Raw genomic sequence first — 22,516 nt, 5'->3', positions numbered from 1 at the left:
AGGTAACAAGCTTCCGAGGAAAGGAAACGCGAAGGTCACAGTGATATAAAATAATAAAAATTTAAAACAGTTTGTCAGTATTAACCGTGGAAATGAAGTAGTGCGAGCAAGCGCGAACGCAATAGATGAGATTCGGGCGAGACAAACGCCGCGTGCGTGAACTTGTCAGTATCTTCTCTCCTTCATCTGTATTTCTGCACTTTACTTTGTTTCGGTGGAAATAGCATTATAGAAACTGTTTCTCGAAGCAGAATTCCAGTGATACAGTCCGCTCTAGGTAGACTGCTAATGAGAAAAGATTCATGGAACACGCGTAAATGTGCTTCCCTCAATGAAAGTTACAGGCACACATTTACACATTTCTTTTTTTTTTTTCAAACTCAATTTACCCAATCCTTTTGCTGTAGACTTGCTTAATGATACTCGTTTGATGAGGTCTTCCATAGTTTGTAGATGATTTTTTTCCAGGTGTGAGATAGTTGCTAGTGCTGTCTAGGCGTGGCAGAATAATGTCTCTGCACGTTGTTGCACTACTGGGTTCGTCGAGCTCGGCAGAGTGGCAGTCCGTAGCGTGCTCGCTCGGAAAACATCGAGGTCCTAAACAATCGCGTCTGCTACTCGTGTAAACGTAGACGGCCTCCATTGCTTCGAGGTGTTGAAGTGGTTCGAGTCGTCTGGCTTGAGAATAACCGAACCTCTCCGTGGGACATTCAACGTGAAATGAGTATTTAGGAACAGAGCGTTAGAAGTTATACGGAAAACTACAAGCTAGTGGGGCAATGACTGTTGCCCACTACAAAGCTATCCGCAACGGGGCACATATAACACAAGGGTGCATGGTGCAGACCACAGTAGCTGCGTGTACCTTGCCGACTACTCTTAGTAGTACGTAAGCTGCTCCTTTTCAGGCTAGTGACTGGTTCATCGTGAAATGTTTTACAGCGCAACGGGACACAGCGCTGATCACGAGTTGGGCGGGTTGGTTGATGTTCATCGTAGAATATTTTACCGCGCAACTCTGTCCGTTCTAACCCGTTGCGCTGTAAAATATTGCACGATGAACAACCACCAACTCGCCCAACTCGCGATTCTTCTTTAGTGACTGGTTCACGTTACAGAACACCAGGTGTTAAAAATTTTCCAAGTTTCTACTGCACATCTTGATTTTGGGATGAAAAACTCTAGCTTTTATTATTACTAAGTGGGTCACACGCATCGCCAGTGTGCAGCACGTGTCGCCATGATAGCTTCATGACAATGAGCTTGGCTACCACAGGGCTCGGCTCCCTACGGAGCAGTTTTATGGTCAGTGGCTGCCTGTCGCCGAAAACACTGCATACACTCTTGGCAAAACTGCTACAGTTTTTTCAAGGCACATTCTCACAAGAACACCACCTTGAGGAATGCCGTGGCTTGAGGCATGCCTTAGCTTGGTTAACACTTAGCGCTACACTTGTAAGATGTTATTGACGCTTCAGTACATACCTCTCGCTTCATTTATTTGTGAATAGTGCATCAACCGTGAATTGTAAGCAGTATCGAACATCGCGTAACTTGGCCTGCCATAGGTGGATTGAATTGTCGCCGAAAAGTAAGAAGTGTTTATAAATCAAAAGTGGTCTGAAACGAAATTTCAGAGGAACCAATTACACCCATTTTTCTAGCTAACGCACACTATAAGGTACACAAAACTACTCAAAACAAATTACAGCCATCGATTGCGCTTGAGTCGACAGTTCACCGACACTTAAGGGCACACACCAGCGTTTTATTGCATGCATTAAACGGCCTCGTCACTGAACAGCGTATCAGAAGATAGCACCGCTTATCTTGACCACCCCCTTAGCACGTGGTGTCCGTTCGCCCAGATAATCAATTTCTTTCATTGTCAACGCAATGGATAGGGTAGTAATGCATGTTTTAGCCATTCTTAAATGTATAAACCAGCAATTCTCTCGTACTCTCTAAGTTGCCTCGTTCATGCACGTTAAAGTTTTTAACATTACGTTTTGGGATAGAAACATCACTGAACTGAGTAAACCAAAAGTCGTCTGCATTTTTATTAAGGTCCATTGCTTAGTTGCATCATTCTAAAGGACCAAGAACACTAGCTAGTGTGGATGTTGGCTGATCTCATATCATTAGGTAGCATTTTTCATTTTTTCGTTCAGCATTGAAAAACGCTCAAGGCACAATAGTGACAGGACCTGAAGACTTGTTCTGGAGTTCGTGTACTTGCAATGTGGGGTTTAATGTCCCAAAATCATTATGTTAATATGAGAGACGCCGTAGTGGAAGTCTCCGGAAATTTCGAGCACATAAGGTTCTTTAACGTGCGCCTAAATCTGAGCACACGTGTCTACAGCATTTTCGCCTCCATCGAAAATGCAGCCATCGCAGCTGGGATTCGATCTCGCGACCTGCGGGTCAGCAGCCGAGTACCTTAGCCACTAGACCACCGCGGCGGCGCTGGAGTTCGTGTACTTCACTTTTTAAGCAATGCTTACCCCGAAAACACTAATCTAATTTTTCTTTAAAAGTCATGAACTTGAGTTTGTACTGTCGCGAAACTGCAAAAAAGGGGGGGGGGGGGGGGTTTCAGGTGTCAGTAAACAAAAAGTTGCAACCCTCAACTTTTCAGTAAAGTTGCAACTTTCAGCTTTTTAACCAACGCCTACCCAATGACTAATAAACCGCATTTAGGCTGCTATTAAGGGTCATAAATTACCTGCGGAATATTACGCTGCAATATACCGTATTCTTATCACATGACCTGCCTATTACCACTCGGTATTTCGTTGTTCTATCAATTACTGATTCCACTTACACTGCGCCCTCATTACCGTTTATGTGCTTCCCGGTTTACGGCATCTAAAACTCAGAAATTGTCTGAGGCGCACGCATCAGTTTCGCGAAACCTCAATTAATGTTCAAGTTAAAATGCGAAGTTTTAGTCTAAGTGCTTTGCTCTGCTGACTTTGATGCGTGCGAGTCATACCAGGAAGCGTTTTCGGTCGGAGGTAGGATCACTCTTGTGTTATGAGCAATGGCTTCATTGCGAACGCATGCTGCATTAGCGAACCGAGGAATGCGCTGAGCTCGTATCGATTTCGGAGGCCATGCTGCCCCGTCGCAGTTTAATCATTCTGCTTGGTCCCATTTTATGGAGGCCGCGTACGTTTCGGCGACGTCTGCTGCTTCTGACGATACGTAAACGGCAACGGCCTACCGGTAAAGCGCACGTCATCCCCTAATGCACCCGCCGTCTGTCGCTTCACTGCACAAAGACGCGTGTTGAGGCAAAGGCAACCTGAAAACGCTCCAGCGTTGGCAAACAGGCTTTTCCGGATCTAATTGAACGCCTTTTCCGCTTCCGCCTCTCTATGCATTCTGCCATGAACACACATGCTACGTTAAGAGAATTACATTCTTCACTAAACTCGCTGTGTCGACGTGGTGCTCCAAGACCAGGCTGAGATAAGCTACCAAGTGCTTTCTGATCAGCCTGGCAAACTTGAGAGGAAGGTTTTTGTAGGACGCGAATACCTCAACTACGTCTGCGCCGTGCTCCCTACCGGATTGCAGAAATTAGGTGCCTTTTCTCATCTACTAACCATCACCACCACCACAACTTATGTTAGATATTATGCACATAGCACAGATGGTTTGGCTGGTACAAAGCGCAGTACAGAACTTCTGTTAGCTGCCCTGAAGGCGCAGTCGACTCTCAGACTTGAAGTTGGACTTGCTCCACCACTATTTTTTTTAGATCAACTCTGGGGAGCAAAAGTGGCTTCTGTTGTTATTTGCTGTAGCGTCCAGAACTTAGAGGTAGGCGAAAAATTCCTATTATTGCGATGATCAAGACAGCGTTCCAAACGCTACCTGATAATGTACATAGTTTTCGACGGAAAACACAGTATTCAAAGGAAAGGTGTAGGTATAGGGGGGCACAGCACCCGTCACAGGGCCTGTCGAGGTGGTCTGTTCGAGTTTTTTGCTAAACTGCTGTGACTCTGATTTTACGAAACGGTCCTAAAATGTTGCCCTTCCCTAAACTGATGATTTTGCAGCGTGAAGATATAGTACGTCGTTTATGTAGATCTCGTAACCTTGTTGCATTTTCTAGTTTTAATGCACTTACAGCAAGCAGCGTACCACGGTGCATGAACTACAAAAGACATCACATGCGCTTGAGTATGGTTTGGAAACATCGTGTTGCCATTGACTCCTTAGCTCCCCGGTGTTTATTTTTCTTAGTCAATTCTCGGAAGTCAGTCCGCACTTTAATGATATAAAAATACACCCTCCCCCCCACACACACACGACAATTTCTTTAATCCAGCTCGTCGTGGCCATTATAAACTGATGCATCAGTACGACCAGTGAAAGGGTCATTCACATCAACCGAGAAACAAAATGAAAAAAAAAGAGGTATCGACTTTCAGCCGGGACGCATAAAAGGCACGTCGTACAAGGAAACTACTCGATCGTGCTGCGACAAGTGCGACGGGCCGCGGGGCATACATATAGACCCGGGTCACATAAAGCCCAGCGGGCGAGCCAAAAACAAACACTCGCCAAGCGCTACAGCTGTTAAGGTCCGAGTGCATGTACGCGAGGGAAGCACACACGCAAGCCACACGTTGGCTCTCTCACTCACTCACGGTGACCGCCATAAAGCTCGCTATCTCCCTTTTACGAGCTCCCTCTCGGGAAGGAGGCACGATTCGCAGTTGCATATTGAGCGACCACCCGCCGTCGTCGCCGCCTGCCGACGCAAATGGCAGCGAAAGAGCTGCCGAGAAGATACGTGACCACGTTGCTTTCCTCCGTCATCGTAGCCTTCAAACGTGTGAAACCGTGCTCCGCGATTCTCCTTCTTAACTTCTTCTTCTTCTTTGCCATCTTGCACACGATTCTCGTGTTCAGAGAGACGACGAACCTCCGAGTAGTCGTTCCTCGTTCGCACCTTCGCCGATCGTCGTTTTCCCGCACATTACTTTCCTCCCTCCTCATGTCGCAGATCGTCACTGCCTTTTTCTGGTACAGAGAACCTGCCGCAGAGAAAAAAGAGACCTTCGGGAAAGCAGAAATCGCACGGCGATACGAGGGAACGATTCGCTAGCTTGTTGTTCGTGTTATTATTTTCCCGCGTAAATAATTTTTGCTATATTTATTTTTTTTCTTTCTTTCACGAACAGGGATCATTTTCACTCTGGATATTTCTCGGCGACGAAGCGCCCAATCGAATCTTGTAATCATGGTTCAATGAAAGAACGGTTGGCGTGTATTACTCCTTTCGTTCTGTCTTGCTGAGCGAATGTTTCTTTGGGAGCGAAAACCTCAAAAAAAAGTAATAATTCTCCCGCTATCGTGTCCTCCCGCAATATTCTTCCCCAATTTCTCTTTTCTCTCTTTAGGCTATCCTAGATTTCTGCTCATCTGAAAGCCAGTGATGCCAATCTCATTTTTGTTCATCGGTGGAGCCCCAGCGTGGTTAAATCTTGCTTTCTTACTTTTTTTTTGTAGTTTGCCTTGTTCCTCCTTTATTCACCCCCTTATGACGCGATTGAGCGTAAATTTCAAGATTCTCGTTTTTATCAATGCTCTTGTACGGCAGAGATATAATTTCTTAACCCATTCTTCTTCTCTTTCTTTCGTGGTTTCGTAGTCTTGTGTGCTTCAGTTGTACTTGCACTCTAAAAAACGAGTCCTTTGACTTGTTTCAGTTCGGACTTTCCACGTGTGTGACTTATTTTATAGAGACATGCTATTTCTCCTCTGAGGCAATTATGTTTGGAGAGAGAGAGTCATTAAACCCAAAAGAGCGTTTATAGGTATTTTTGAAGGGTCATAACCGTTGATGGCTATTAATGACTCACCCTGAAGAGTAACGCATGCTCCGTTTTTTTTTTTTTGCCTTACTGCACTGAAATGAAGGCTGTTAAAAAGAACCTGAAGACAAGTTTCAACGTTACTCGTTGGCAATATGAAGCAGCTCTTCCCACATCAATATGTCACTTGTTGCTGCAATCTCACTTGTTGCATCAAGTTAGTCAACTGAGCGAGTACACAGTGTGCTCAGATTTGGGTGCGCGTTAAAGAACCCCAGGTGGTCGAAATTTCCGGAGCCCTCCACTACGGCGTCTCTCATAATCATATGGTGGTTTTGGGACGTTAAATCTCACATATTAATCAAACTGAGTGAGTACACAGGTTAAGCAGTGTCTACGATGATCCATGCATTCTAAAAAGTTTTCCGGGGAAACAGCGCGAATCCCCGAAAAGGGCACTTTGCTCCTCCAAAAAAAATGAAACTTGTGCAAAAGATTGCGCACGGCACGGCAAGGAGGGGCACTTTCCTCCTTGTGGAGTAAAGCACCTGTTTTTCGGAGCAACTGCAGGAACGTTCGCGGCGTGTGAAAACGACCCATCGGTGCCTCCACAAGTTTGTTTGCTTTAAGAAGGTGCCGCAGCGTGCCGTGATGTAGTGGTTAGCGTACGCGCATTCTGACTGAGTTCCAATTCCGTCTATCAGCTGCGAATTTACCAAAATTAATTTCTGAATGTGATGCTTGCACATCGATTGTACACCTAACCAAATGCCTGCACGCACTTCGAAAGGCTAGTTTAAGTCAGCCAGAGCCTGATTTTCTTTTTCGCTGTATGAAAACCACCCGTCGGTGCCTCCACAAGTTTGTTTGCTTTAAGAAGGTGCCCCAGCGTGCCGTGATGTAGTGGATAGCGTACGCGCATTCTGACTGAGTTCCGATTCCGTCTATCAGCTGCGAATTTACCGAAAATTTTAGATGCGGAAGCATCTTATACTCGCGCCTTGTAGTGCGCCGTCCGCGCCGTCCGCACCGCTTCTCGAACATTCGACAGCTGACGCGCGCGCATGCGCCGTCGCGCCGTCGCCCACTCTTCCACCATCTGTGCATCCCTTCCTCCTCTACACACCGCGCGCGCTTCACTCCTCCACCATCTGTGCACCCTTCCTCCTCTACACACCGCGTTCGACATCTACAATTCTCCTGATTCTCCAGTGGACGCGCATGTGGCGTCGCGCTTCGAGAACATTCAACAGCTGACAGTGCATGCGCCGTCGCGCTGTATATATACTCAAGGTCGGCGCTCGCTCGCTCAGTTGCCGCTCGTCGGTTGGTTTGTACGGCGCGTCGACGTCCAAGGTCGCGGTGAAATGAATTCCAACGAATCCACAAACACAATGATCGACGTCCCTTCGACCAGCGCCGCCCTTTCGCATACGTGTGTACGTGTTCACTCATTTAACACCCCCTCCTACAACCACGTTAACCAATTTAGCCATCGACCCAAGTAAGTCGCAATTTAACACCCCATTTCACAACCACGTTAACCAATTTAGCCATCGACCCAAGTAAGTCGCACTTTAACACCCCGTTAACCAATTATATGGTCCGCATCCTCCTCAGTGTTCCCCCGAGGGAAGCTGCGGGCAATTTTTTTCTGAATGTGATGCTTGCACATCGATTGTACACCTAACCAAATGCCTGCACGCACTTCGAAAGGCTAGTTTAAGTCAACCAGAGCCTGATTTTCTTTTTGGGGCAAAATAACTGTATTCTCTTTAAGGAGTAACCAGGAGAGCGCGGTTACTCCTTCGCACTTACTCCCAAATCTATGCAGTCGGCGTGGCAATCTATAGTTACTCCTCTAAAGTAGCAACCTCGATACCCCTCTTCCTTCTTCACTTCTTAAGACCTGACCCAACGTATCCACCCCAGCGCGTGAGCGCGAGGTTTTTTACGCAGCGCCGCGTCCTTTCATTATAGAGAGAGTGAACGCGTGGCTGCGCGAACCCGCTCTCTCTCTCTCTCTCTCCACATGAGAGAGGGCTCAACGCCGCGTCAAAAAGATACGCGTCGACGCGCTGTGGCGGATACGTGGGGTCAGGCCTTTGAAGTGTACTGAAGTTTCTCGAAACAGCTTTTCCCACCACGTCACCTTTATGCGACCTTTCCCGAAAATATCCACAAATATCGTTCATTATTTTTGTATTAAAATGCGTTTTAATAATATTAACATGTTAACGTTTCATTATTACTACATAGTAAGCTTTCCTGCTTTATTCAGAACAGATATGTCCACCTTTACTTTGCTACAGCTTAACATTCAATTGTGCTGTATCTGTGTTGAAACTCTCTATCGCGCGTAGATGGGTTCATTTGACACCGTAGATGTTGTGGCTCTGTGATAATGTGACCTAGCCGTTATGCATACTGTGAATTTTACGACGGGCATTTTCACGGTGATACGTAAAATAAAACGAAGGGCAGCCGTAAATAACGCGGTTGTGCATGTGGCCTATAAATAAGGAGTAAAAAACATTCACAGCATATCCACGGAGTGAATGATGATCAGTGGGCGAAACGTCCAGCTGGTAAACAGTGCTATAAAAACATTGTACCTGAAAAAAATACTCAAGGCAAAGAAAATTCAGAATATAAATTCTAGAAATGTATGACCCAGGAACCGTATAAAAATAATAAATGTTGTACAAGATGTTTGTATTCCCATAGACAAAAAAAGGAGGACCGAAGTGCTGCTTCTATAATGTAAATGCAAGGTCAAAAGTGGTATCAGCGTCTGTACAAAAGCAGCAGGAGCTGGCCGGGTGTACGGGCAGCGTCGCAGCAACAACCAGGCAGTCTTAGCTCGTGCCTCGCGCCAACGTGTCGACGTCGCTGCAGTAGTGGGCATTCCTCTTCACTACTCTTTGTCCCGCGTCGAAGAAGGAGCCATCCTGGCGACTCACGGTGAACAGAGTACGAGCGGATCGTAATAAGGTTTCAACCGCTCTACGTGAACGGTTTCACGACCGCGAAAACGCTGGTCGGTGGATGGCGTAACGGGTTCGACGATGTAGTTAACAGGTGAAGTCTGCGAGACAATGCGGAAGGGTCCCTCGTATTTCGAAACAAGCTTCGAGGAAAGACCTGTAGGTGCAGCGGGAACCCAAAGCCACACAAGAGTGCCCGGAACAAAGTTAGGGTACGGCTGGTTATCGTCACGTCGAGATTATTGTCTCCATTGGTCGACAGTTGTAAATGACTGGGCTAGCTTACGGCAATCCTCGGCACGGCAGGCAGCTTCAGAAATATGCGTAGACAAGGAGGGATCTGGGTGGTAGGGAAGAATGGTATCTAGTGTGGTGGAAGGGTCTCGGCCATATAACATAAAAAATGGCGAAAAGCCCGTAGTTGCCTGTGGAGCAGTGTTATATGCGTACGTCACAAACGGGAGAATGAGGTCCCAATCGGACTGGTCTGAGGCAACATACTTTGATATCATGTCCCCTAGGGTACGGTTGAATCTTTCCGTCAAGCCATTCGTCTGCGGATGATAGGCGGTGGTAGTCCGGTGAATGATACGGCATTGGGCAAGGAGTGCGTTGACGATTTTGATGGAGGTGCTGAGTATTCCTCTTCACTACACTTCATTGTTCGTGCCATGCGGTGAAGCATTGCTTGGTTTTTCGTGAGACACAAATGAAATCGTACAGTATTCTCAGTAAACTTTTGTTGTTTTTTTTTTGCGATAGGAACCTCCAAGTGTTCCAATATAGATAAATTCCCGTGATTTGCATAATTACTTCATAAATCAGGTGTCTTATGAACTTCGCTACTTCATCTAGTGTCCCGTCTTTCATTGAGCCACCTAACTTGCATAGGTTGGCGTTTCTATATGTGCACCCAAGCATAATTTTTTTAGCATTTTGCACATCGTAATAAGAAGAACCATGTCGCGCGCATTTTTAAACGTTTTGCACTGCTCTGTAGTCGGAGCCAAGCTGCATTCTGATGGCCTTCTCGTTAGGGGAAGATCTACAGCCGGCGTCAGCACAGCGCGCCTCAGCGAAGTGTGGACCTCGCAGGTAACCAGAGTAGCTATAAGATTTTGCACAAAAGTCAGCAACTGCGCACTTGCAGTAGAGGATAAAATTTGAGGCCGCACACAGAACAAACCCATAAATGGCTGCGGATGTCTCGGGCTGACGCAAAACATCGTCGCCATTAAAAATTGAAGCTCAAGTACTGTAATCCTCGAACTCTAAGCTCGTTCTCACTTGATTCAGGTGGGGTCACAAGACAGTTTCAAGTGACGTGTCTTTTTTAAAGCGCTGGTGCACAACCAGTTGCACGTGACGACGACGCCATAGACATGACTAGTGACGCTAAACGCGACCCTACGTCTGATATAACAATACAAGAACACCTCAGCTGCTCAAAACTGGCTGAGAAAGCCACCTCCACACTTGATGCATCTGGAGGACCTCCGAAAATATTTATTTTTCACATTAAGTTTTCTACGACGCTTAGCAACGGCTCTGTCGTGATTAGCTGGCATACGTTCCTGGCAATTATTACTGCTCAACTCGGTCAAATCGCGAAGCTCCCTTTAATTCAATATTTGCCTTGCAAATATTTTTTTATTACAGAACTTTGATGTTACTGTAGCACAATCACGAGGGGCACGCATGCCTGTGATCTTTGCCAGCCCACTCCACATTTTCATCTACACACGCACATTGGTTCATGCAAAAGTCTGTAGAAAATCACTGTTGCCCAAATGGGCAGTTTTAAAAATATTCTGAAAGTTGAACGGTTGGTATATCTATAAGAAGGTGCTGGGTGCACGAGGTACAAGTTCAACATGCCAAAATCGATGATCAAAAGCAGCGATCACCGGTGATCGATTCAAATAGAAATGGTAACGAAAAATGTATTGTGCCAATGTATATATTTATGGCCAACAAAAAATTAAACGTTTTTATCAGGAGACGTACAGCCTACAAAGCTACCAAAAACTGGTTGGACCTATAACTGAAGGAAAGAGGCAAGTGTAACGATAAAAAGTGTACAATGATTATGAATACATGCCTACACCTATGATAACTATAAATAATTTTGATGTATTGTCATTTCATACGAATATTTTATGTTTCATTCTGCATCACTAGAGCATTGTGGGATAATCCTAGCTGATGAAGAGGCGTTCTTGATGCTATTCAACATGCGATCCACCTAAATCCCGACTGGCATTGTTTAAAAACGTTCGTTGTTCAACGGTAGAGACGAGCTTGTAGTTTCTAGAGAGCCTATAGAAAGGCGCAGATGAGTTTATTAGAAGAGATTTTGCTTAAGATGAGTCGCCTAGGTCACACCATTACCGCGACAATGGCGCTCAAGAAAACTCAAAAATTCGTTGCGGCCCCCCCCCCCCCCCCCCCAAAAAAAAACCTACCATAACGAGCGTGGAGCTCGCGCCCATTCCCGAAAGCCGCCCGTCTAAAGGCCGCGTGTCAATGGCGCTCCCAAGCTCTCGCCCGCAAGCTGACCTAGTTCCCGGGAACAAAAGCGTGACTCTGGCCGTGCCCTGGTTTCCTTCTTTTCTTCTTCCAATCTGTCCCTACGAAACCCGCCTTCCCTGTACCGTCACCCTCCCCTTTTATCCTGCCGTGTCATCGAGCCGTCTCGCCTTTGCTCTTCCTATTTGTCTCGTCCTTTCTCTTGTACTTTATCTCGTTCTACGGCTTGTCTTCGTTTTTGTTCTTTTTTGTGTCTGATCTCATTGCTTTATTCTCTGCGCTTCTACACACAGGTCCCGCAGGGTGTGTCTGTGAATTGGCGGAACGCAAAAAAGGAGTGAGCGAAAAGTTAAAACAACAAACAGCGACGGAAGGAAAAGAAAGTAAATGCGTCGTATTAAGCGGGGAGTCGAATGAAGCAGGTGTCCTTGCCTTATGGCCCGGCTACGACGGAGGCCACCGACTCTCATGACGCCTTTATTCGTCGATGATGATTTACAGAAAGCTGCTTCTGCCGAACAAGTAGGAGTAGTGCGGAGAGAGCTGGGTAAAAATGGGTGCCGTAGAGGAACTCGATTTGAACGGCGTTAACATTAAAAGGCTTTTAACCACGCTACGCATCCATGTGTTGTCCTGCGCGCTCTTCGTTCCTTCATATTTTGTCTTTTTCCCTTGCTCGCAATATGTAGGATGTTTAACGCAGTGTCAAGTCGCAGTGACTCCGCATGTTTATTTATTTCGTGTGCGTGCCTGGGTATGCATCATGATTAGGTAATAGTGGCACAAGTGGCTCATGGCTTGTAGCGCAACTGTTTATATCTATGCTTATGAGTGACATTGCCATCGCACCTTAAATGCTGTTTTTTTTACCCCACCTTACTTACGCGGCAAGATCTTTAGCTTCAGCGTCTACTAGCAGCACTCGCTCACCGGCATATTTGTGCTTGGGTGTGTTGCCTCACCTTTCAATTTTTCATTATGATCCCAATGTGGATCCCAGAGTCCACGTAGAAAGAGGCATGTGGTTGAGATCTGTTCCACCAGGTGCCGCATTTATCTCAGCTGCTCGCAACAAAACCACGTCACCTTTAAGTAAGTCACTCAGTTAATGTTCATTGATTCTGACAGTTTACTGGCCTTTCACTTATGCAAACCTGCGCTCCGATATAATGTGTATCTAATATAACTCTTAACTTCAACCGGTACCATTAAATACATACCAGTCTTTATGGTAGACATTTTTATTGCGATAGCAATTATATGGACACTCTCGTCTGGACTTCACCGCTGGTGTCAACGTGGATGTCGGCGTCGATGTCATGGACGGTATATGTATTTATATCTATGTATATATGAAAACTCCAGCAAGAAGAAAAAAATCTCAGAAAAAAGACTCCGAAGCACGGAATCGAACGTGGGACCTCCGCGTCATGAATGCGAGGCGTTAACCACTAAGTCACCGAGAAGTACTCTTTTTAAAGCCGATAGTCTTTCTTGGAGACCTCCGACGCAAAGCTTTTTGTCTTTCTGTCTGTACAATTGTCTCTTCGTCAGCCCTTAACGACTTGCCAAATGGCACCAAATGATACTCCAAGCGCCCGACCCCATCCGCAGTGCCCACCAGTATTGATCTAGCTTTAGCGTTTATACTTGTGCGACTGTCAATTAAAAAGCAATTATTGCACATATCTGAGGCACTATAACACGATGTCAATATTCTGTATGGGTGTTGTTTTACTAGAAAATGCATACATAAGTAATTCTAAGGACCATAGAAGTTATCACGCTGCGCTGACGATGCAACGCTTGCACAAAAAGGCAAGTGTTTCCAACGCTTTGCTGAGAAGACACAGTGGTGGCACCTACCCGCCGCTTTGCGTTCTACACCTTATCACCTCCGAGACGGACGCGCACGCCGCGCGCTTCGTTTTGCAAGATAACTGCCAGATTGCGCTCATGTCTTACGTGTGACGTGACTTGATGCACTTATTCGCCTTCGCTGCACGCTCGAGGCAAAACACAGCGCCTCCAGAATACCATTGACCAATTTTATTGCGTAGAACGTCAAATAAACGTTTTGTTCAATCTCTCCAGACGCAGGACTATCGTCTTTCGACGACATTTGCAGTGTAACATGCAGATACGGGACCTTCTTTTTTGTAATAAGCCACCGAGGGGTACTTTTTTCAACGTTCAAACGGCAAGCTGTTCATATCAACCACTTACCGCTGTTAGCGGGCATCTCAGAGTAGTGGAGGGGGGGGGCGATTTTGTTTTCAGCATTATCAACAAGATGGCGCAGTGAGCGCGCGGAGTCTTTCATCTCTCACGCTTACTTTGGCCCGCGTAAAGAATTAGGGCGCGTACACTCGATCTCGCGCCCTTACCTTGCAGTGGGGAGGCTCGTACGTTTTGACCAGCCTTTGGGTTTCGCCGGAACAATTCTGTCGTAGTTACCGGGCACAAAAAAGTCACTTCAATCGTTGCACAGCCTCCGTTTGCGAAAAGAGGGTGCTTTTCAGACACAGCGAAGTAACAACTGAGACGCTTATTCGCATTCATCTGTACCTGTGAGTACGCTTCGTGCGTCATTTGTGCGTGAGAATCGCGAGGCACGTTTCGATCTGCTTTCCATTCCACGCGTAACCTTCCAATATGTTGCTATCGCGTTCATTGCTTAGCCTTTGCGGCAAAGCTGTGATTTTTTTTACATTCGTAAAACACAAGCTAATTTCTCGACCGGAAGTGCGTGCAAGAGAAACGAGTGCACGTCAGTGCTCGTGTCACTAAAATACAGGACGAACGCATGGGTCATAAACACATCAGATTATTTTTCTGGCGTTCCATAGTATATAGCCTACCACGTACGTGTCTCGATATGTGCTATGCAAGTACTCACTGGGTGTATTTGCCTCGGGGGATAATCTTGATTTCACTTACAATTGAACATGCAAGCACACTGTGTAAGCGAGATATTTGCTCGGTTTCTATGGCGCAGCACTGAGAAACTTAACACTAGAGTAGAGTCATTCAGCTTAGAAAGAGAAGTTGAAAAAATGATTACTTTGGTAAAGCATTGATAGTTTCTGGATAGGGTAAATTGGCCAGTATGCATGTGTTAATAATTTAATGGGCGTCTAGTTGAGGTATGTGAATGATGATGAGCTGGTCCATTTGGCAGACTGAGTAGGAATTAGTTCTAATCCAAAATGTCCATACCTTGAACTTAGATCCATGATGCTACTCAAGTCAGTACCATATACATTAAACACCCGAAGCATCATATTTAACAATATGGCCAGGGCAGTGTGTTTGTAAAATGTGAAGCTTCCGCGAAAAGCATATAACATCACGTTAGTTAGCGTTCTGGTTTGGCTTGAGCACGAGCAGTAACTGAAAGCCCCTATTTTTTAACAGCCAGACATAGCTTTCTTTTTAAGATCTTCCTAACATAGTTTGAGTGATGCGAACATGGTTAGTGTGGTGCTTAAGTCAACCGCTCGCGATTGTCTTGACAAAGTATTAAACACCCGCGTGGAGCGAAAGTAGTTGACATTCAAAACAAAATGCACTTCGTCTTTTCATAGGAACCGGGCTGCCGGGGACAGTGAGTCACATGCACAAATACCCTACGTAACAGGCGTTACCTCGTAACATGGCTAACTGCAGCACGTGACACTGGTTCCTCATTTCCTGCGGAGCGCGAACAGCCGCTAATATAAATGAGTCACTATTTGAAATACCAGATAAGAAAACACTCATAGCTTTTCTATGGAACCCTATGTGCGTTGTTGCTCCTTCAGTTCCCACTCTTCTTCCTCCGAGCGAATTAGGCTCGTCAGTCCCATAACCAATCCAATGGGCAACTGCTAAGAGCATCCACAGTGCGACCTTCACGCCAAGAGATAGAGACACCGTGATTGGAGGTAGGTGCCACCTCCGAATATCACAACACTTATAAAAGAACCGTCGGCAGTGGCGAGCGGTCGAGGGATGTCTGTGACAAATGGAGAGAGAAATCAACGGGGACGGGGTGACACTTGCGGTGAGCCTAATATTGTTCTTTGCCTCTTTTGTTTATGCATATAAGCAATCCGCCTGGATCTTGCTATATTTAGCCTCACCGAAGACATTTGTTTCCTCTTATAAAATTTATTCCGACTCCATTGTATGCTTGGCTTCAGAATTCTTAGCTTGATAGGTGAATCTATCTTTGAAGTAGAACCGTGTAGACGTTCCCTACGCACAGGTAGTGCGCCATGTAAGATGCTCGCTGCTTCCAGATTGTCCTTTATTTTCATGTTTATTCACCTGGCTCTATTTCGAAACGTGCGACTTTAAAGGAGCCGTATATACATTTATGCCTATAAGCGCACACTGCTTGTTTTTCGTATCGGGTAGTTTTTTTTGTTTTGTTTTTCAAATTTAGTCGTATTTTTTTTTCTCGCAAAGTGCAGTACGTAATATAAACGTATAGCACTCCACCGCGTCTTCTTGTTTTCTTTTTTCTCTTTACTTCTATAGATAACGTTTTCCGTCACCATTACTAGGTTTGTCTTGCGTGCTCTGAAAAATGTGTCAGACTTCCATTAGCAATCTCTAAAAAGCTGCAGTCACTTCAACGCCAGCTATGCACATGGATGCGTGGCGTGCATCGCATGAAACAAGCGTTGGGGCAAAGGGGCTTGTGCGTTCTTACCGGTCGTTGCATTATCATTTTTCTTCGATTTTTTTTCCTCCTTTTTTCTCTTACTATCTTAATGTTTTTTGTAGCACATACTCAGGCACTAGCTGCACCTATGACTTCAATTTATGACATACATTGGTGGGACTATACGGTTGTCTTACACTTTGCATAGGTGCTAGTGGAACACCGTCCACAACCATTAGGTATCAATAATGCAGTGACAGCGATGTTCTGTTTTGTAAAAGATCAGCTTGTTCTACCGCCTTTTCCTAAGTCATGCACTGTTCACCACATCTTATCTCTCATTCCCTTATTCCCGAGTATTGCATCTATTTAATCACGCGCTTTTCTGGCAAACATACCTGACTTTAGAGTTACTCATCTTTGTATTTTATCGTCACCTTGCATTTCAGCTTCCCTGTATCCCATCTGCAGATCCACCACCTACAATCTTTAGTGTGCGGTTGTTTGTTAAAACTCTTCGTCGCGTTTTGAAGTGTGCCTGAGACTTTAGCCCACGCACGTGCCCTTTAAGGAGAAGACTTAACTGAGGACGCCTATTCTCGTCCGCTTCCATTTCAGAATGACATGGAGCAGGAGTTTCCACGGGTCAGCTCCCAGGTTCCCTTGTCTCCGCGGGGTGGCGAGGACGAGGAGCGAGGCTCGGACGGCGAGTACGTCGAGCGCGGCACGTGGACCGGCCGCTTCGACTTCATACTCTCTCTTCTGGGGTACTCGGTCGGCCTGGGAAACGTCTGGAGGTTTCCATACCTCGTCTACAGCAATGGAGGTGGTGAGTATGTGTGTTGAAGGTCTGAAGAACGAGGGGTTTATTAAAACCTTTAAGGCATCCGGAAGAAGATATTGCTAAGTAAAAAAAAACAGTTGTATTACTAGCGTATATATATATAGTGCAGTGTAATTTTTTTGTAATTTACTAAAAAGATTAACCAGTGTTTGTTTTTTCGGAGTCGCCATCAGCGTCTTGATGGTGCTCAAAACTCAAAGGCTTAAAAAATGAAGCTTTTTTAACCACGACAACCAAGATGGGACTCCGCTCAAAGCTTGTCAGTGTTTCGCGATATGACAGCGGCAGTCTGGCGCTTGAGCGAAACTCGTGAACGCCGTGAATTTGTCTAGGTGAATGTATGTTTACACCAGGCGTTATTGGTGTTTTGTACTCAAATTCGGGAGAGAAATGTAGAAGGGCAAGAGACGAAAATAGTTTAGGGTACTTCCACTGCGTGGAACACAACGAGATTGAGCCGGCACGTACGCGCCGGTAGGAGGACCCGAGATCGCCAACGACTACGCCATATGATGATGGCGACAATACACAAGTGACAGAGATGCGGTGCATATAGATTTGCGCAGTATTGTATCGTATTATCGTGGCCATGGGGACATGTTTTAGAAAAAGGGGGTGAGAGATCACTTATTTATTTGTTTATTTATTTATTTGATTTGCATACACGGATATACAAGGACACAAAGGAAAGAGGGAAAGAGCAAGCTGGCAACTTCCAGCTGGAAAAGCGCAAAGCCTGCTTCCTCTTTCAGAAGGAGGGATGATTAAGAGAGAGAAAATAAAGAGAAAGGCGGAGAGGTTAACCAGGGCTGAGCCCCGGTAGGTTACCCTGTTATCAGGAAGAGAGGGAAAAGGAAAGTTAGAGGAGGAAAAAAAAGTCACTGACTGGGTTGACGCCTAACAGTTTCACATGTGAAGAAGAGGGGTGAGATAGAAGAAAGGAAGATGAAAGGAAAACAAGGAAAAAGAAGAGACGGAAGTAAAAAAAAATATTATCATGTCTTGCGGAAGTCCGCAAGGCATGGTAAGTATAAATAAGTATAAATACAAGACAAGTATAAATAAACTAGAAATAAAAAATTGTCTACAAACGGCTGATCAGATCCGTTTGGTCTATAAAAGTCAATAGACCTTTATGGGCCTGGTCGCGTCGAGAAACACAACCTGTCAGCGCTTGACACAAACAGACGTATACGAGAGCAACAATAACCCCCAATGGCTGCTGTAGGCACTGCTTGAATCGTTAGGAGAGCATGGATATGCCAAACAAAACAAGACAGTTTCACTCAACGAGAAACAACGTGAAAGCCAGTGTTCGTTCCACCTGTATGAGGGCCTTTGTTAGAATAAAAGCAAATTTGTATGCAAGGCTTGGATGCAGTCCTATAAACCACTGAAATGAACCCAGTGATTTCCTGCGATGCGGGCTCACAGGCAAAGAGGTGCCACGATCAATAAATACCTTGATGCTATTGTCACGCGCGTGAATGATTTCTTTTCTCGCATGGTACGAATCATGGAAAGATGATCATGGAAAGAAGTCTCAAAAAAAAAAAAGAAGTCTCGAAAGGAATAAAGGCCAACTGTCAAGGTGGAACAAGGACCAAGAGAGCGGCGATACGGATAAGAGAACTGCGTGTTTTTTGCTTTCTCCTCGTGTATGTATCTGCTGCATTGCTACGAGAACGAGAAAGCCACCGCACAAGCCGAAAGGCCAAAGCTTAATGCTATTCCGCATCCCATCTCAACACTGTCTTGTGATGCGGAAAGGATTCTGCCCGTGTACTTTTGCAGGAGCGAGACCTTGGCCGCGTTCGATGGGCACGTGGAGGCTTGTTCCACGGTTTCTTCGCGCGTTATTCCGATAGGGAAGACGGGGATGGGACTTAGGCGGCGCGAGCGTTGATGCGCACATTTCTTGGGGAGCGTCTCTAGAGATAGGGGAAGGACCTATCGTCGCATTCCTGTGTTGATACCTTTCTCTTCTTTTTTTTCCCTTTTCGCCTTTGCAGGAGCTTTCCTGATCCCGTTCTTTGTGATGATGATCCTTGCGGGACTTCCGCTCATGTTCATGGAACTGTCCTTCGGGCAGTACTCTAGTCTGGGGCCCATCGCCATCTTTGAGCGCTTCTGCCCTCTCTTCCATGGTACGTAATGCATCGCTTATGCCTCGCAAGTGGTTACGACGACTCATGTTTTGTACTGTCTTTCCTTGTTTATTATTTTTCCTTTGACATCTTTGAAATCGCTATCACACGCCACCCTTTGCCAAGTTTTTCCAAGCAGTAGCTTGTGTTTCAAGGAGTGGCGTAGGCCTCCTTGAAGGCTTGTAAACGCTGCACTGATATCACGACTAGTGTTTTCTTGTGCAACTTCATACATATTTGTGCTTCTGCGTAAGCAAATGCATGCAGGTGCACAGGTCGTATTATATTTAGGTGGCGGTGTAACATAACTGCTTAATCGCTAGTTGGTGGTGGTGGTGAAAACATTTATTAACCATTAAATGGTTACAGAGAGGTGATTGGGTTGGGGCCTTATTGGCCTCCTACCCTCACAGCACTAGGTGGAACCCCTATTCCGGGGCTCTATTGGCAAGCAACGCCGCCCGCGCACGTTGAACCAGAGCCTCTTGGGCCTTCAGGTCTTGACAGCCGAGCAGGGCCGCCTCCCAGTCCTCTCTCGTGGGATTGGGGTTGGGGGGGATAGATGGATTAGACTGTTAAAGTTGCAATGCTAGAATACTTTTTGCGGATTTTAAAGGCTAATCGATTCTACTTTAATTGATTTCTTAATTATTTTTGAGTGATATCTATTTAAATGAATAGGAGCTCTGGTGAGTGAATGTAACCCCCAAGGACTGCAACTACCCACCGAATGAGCTTGTAGTTTTGCGTAACCTGCAAAAAAAAACATTGGTGCTTGATTTGTGCCAGAAAGTTTCACCGTTACGTATAGAATACCATATAATAATATGTAGATCAAAGAAAACAGTTCCGTTTCACTGCGTTATCAACATATCTAATGTTGAAAGTTTCCTTAATCGTCAATGCACGTCATTTGTTTTCTAATGTAATGATGTAATGACCTTAAGCTGGTTTGGCGAGGGGCCGCAAGTCTTTGTTGGCTTTTAGAAGGAGAAACCTACTTGTGATATCACATGATTTGACAGATGTCTTCTTGTTTTCATTGCAGGTCTAGGCTACGGTATGGTGATTGTGTCCGGCATCGTCATGCTCTACTACAACCTGATCATCGCCTGGACACTGTTCTATATGTTCGCATCCTGGTCCAAATCGCTGCCTTGGGAAAAGTGCGACCCGGAGTGGTGCACTCCAGGTACGATGCTTTCGGTTATTGCAGTCTCATTGTACTGCAAAGAGTAAGGTGAACTGTAGGGCCAGGTATTGCGACATAGTCAATGTTGAGTACTTCAGTATACAAAAGCAGGAACCAACGAACGAGACTGACACTCTTTGTCGCATTTTGGCGATGGCGTTTCACAAAAGCATTCAGTTAAATGGTGCAGTATACACTCCCTGCTGTGCAATTACTCTGTGACACAAGTACAATGCAGATTATACGCCAAAAATTAAAATATGCGTTTTAACGCTGCTATGACTACGATAATAGGCTGCATGAACGTAGATGCAATAGTCAGCCTTTTAATACCATCATCATGATTAACATTTCTCTAATAAACTCGGACAAACAGTTATTCACGTTGATGCACGTTTAACTGAAAGTTGCGTCCCAGATTGCGCTTTTCTGGCTGTAGTTGTCACTTCTTATTTGCACATTTCTTCGATAGCAGATTTGCCATTAGTACTACCATGAACGAGGTTTTCGGTAATAACACCTTGCGATTTCTCTTTTTTCGCGTTTATTTACAGCTTGTTACCAGTACGAAGACGCCGACGCGTGCTTTAGGATCAACGGATCCTACTACAACCAGACCTGCTTCAACCAAAGTATGGCGCAAGAACTCAATATATCGGCCCTCGTGAAGAACATGACAAAGCGAACACCGTCGGCTGAATACTTCAGGTGAGACATGAACAGTCTGAAGAAAAAAATTGGACTTGTTCGCTCTGACGAGTGTTTTTTGAACACTGCAGGGTGATTCGACTTAGCGTGGAGCCATCGATCATGGCGTATTCAACAAGTTGATTTGGTTCTCCCTTTTTTCACCATCCAGAGGCGCCGGGCTTCAAATCCTATGTGATCAAACTGGGATATGCAAAATGAATTAATTTCGGAAAATTGGGGTAAAAAACAGTGCAGAGATAAGGGGGTATCATCAAATGCGCGAAGTAACCTTACGATGTAAAGTAGATAATTACAGCGGTAGCTTGCAATCCATCAATCAACCGAGTGATTGACCAATCAGCCATCAATCATTAGACCAATAAGCCGATCAACAATCAACAGAACAATCAATCAATCAAATAATAACTAAATAAATAAGTAAGAAAAACTGTTTTACATTCATCATTGTGAAGACTGGGTAATTGAAACGTTTTTAAAGCACTAGTAACGTGCCCTCAACACATCTTTACGCTGTCATGCTTGACCCCCTCTGCATTATTTTACAGGTTCTTCGTGCTCGGAGAGTCTCCCAGTATACGAGAAACGGGCGAGATACGGTGGCCTTTGGCCTTGTGCTTGCTGCTTGCCTGGATCATTGTCTTCCTATGCCTCTGCAAAGGCGTCCAGTCCTCGGGAAAGGTGAGCGCCAATGGCAGCCACTTCTTCGACCTCTTTTCTTTCTGATGTTTTTGTTGCTAGACATCACTGTGCCTGTATTATTTCAAGTGCAGCTAATATTTGAGTATTCGGTACTCTGATATGACCACATATAAAGACTGGTAACCATCCTGCCTCGATCATTCTGCCTCACCATTCTGATCTTTTTATTGACGTTTTTTTTTATTCTGCTCCCATTCCTTCCCTTACTTTTTGTTTTTAGGATAGAACATGGATTTTGATGATACCCAATCGTGTGCTTGGGTCGCAGGCCGCTATTTTTAGACTGCTTTAGCTCAACGCTAAAGCTCGGGAAAAGCTTCACATGATTTGTTTACCATCACATGCCTCAATTCAGTTTTGCCGCAATATATTTCTATTGTGTGAAGAAGCATACTTAATTTGTTGTGGTACAGCCTATATTTAGTGAAGCATATAGATTATACTATACGGCCACCACTGCAAAGTCTGCTGTACGTATGGTTTAATCATACGTGAGGGCATGCTGCTTTTTATCACTGTACAACAAGCAATAACTCTACTGCCTAGGCTTCAGAGCTGCTCTCGATGCGGCTGATGTGATTTCGGCCCTCGTCAACTGCACCTAGCCCCTGCTCTGTACAAGGCTTATATTTGCTTTCCCGATTTGTGCACGCACGCGTCAGTTGATTATTATTGGTTCCCATGTTAATATTTCAAAGATCTATTGGTGAAAATAAAGCGCCTTGTTGTGACAACTGGTACGAAAGCCGCAGCAATGAATTACAGATTCAATTTTTATCGTTCATTGTGTGGTTTTCAATTAAGTCTGGTATACTTATCAGCTCTCCGACTAATTTCAAGGAGGCACGCCATGCGCAGATTTCGCTGGTTTCACCATCATTACTTATGGTCTTACGAGACTAACTTGCACCACGATATG

General features: G+C 45.2%; 1 protein-coding gene across 3 annotated transcripts in view; it reads left to right on the top strand.

The window, feature by feature from the left end:
• Window positions 1-22,516, top strand: part of LOC119170377 (sodium- and chloride-dependent glycine transporter 1-like) — a 114,620-nt gene that overhangs the window by 80,067 nt on the left and 12,037 nt on the right. For all 3 annotated transcript variants that reach the window (XM_075876415.1, XM_075876411.1, XM_075876420.1), the window contains exons 2-6: window positions 16,623-16,833; window positions 18,861-18,995; window positions 20,044-20,187; window positions 20,742-20,895; window positions 21,444-21,576. In XM_075876415.1, coding sequence (XP_075732530.1) covers window positions 16,623-16,833; window positions 18,861-18,995; window positions 20,044-20,187; window positions 20,742-20,895; window positions 21,444-21,576 — 777 coding nt within the window. The remainder of the gene's footprint in view (window positions 1-16,622; window positions 16,834-18,860; window positions 18,996-20,043; window positions 20,188-20,741; window positions 20,896-21,443; window positions 21,577-22,516) is intronic.

The sequence above is a fragment of the Rhipicephalus microplus genome, chromosome 2 (assembly GCF_043290135.1).
Source record: "Rhipicephalus microplus isolate Deutch F79 chromosome 2, USDA_Rmic, whole genome shotgun sequence".
Taxonomy (NCBI): domain Eukaryota; kingdom Metazoa; phylum Arthropoda; class Arachnida; order Ixodida; family Ixodidae; genus Rhipicephalus; species Rhipicephalus microplus.
This window is presented reverse-complemented; position numbering and strand designations above follow the sequence as displayed.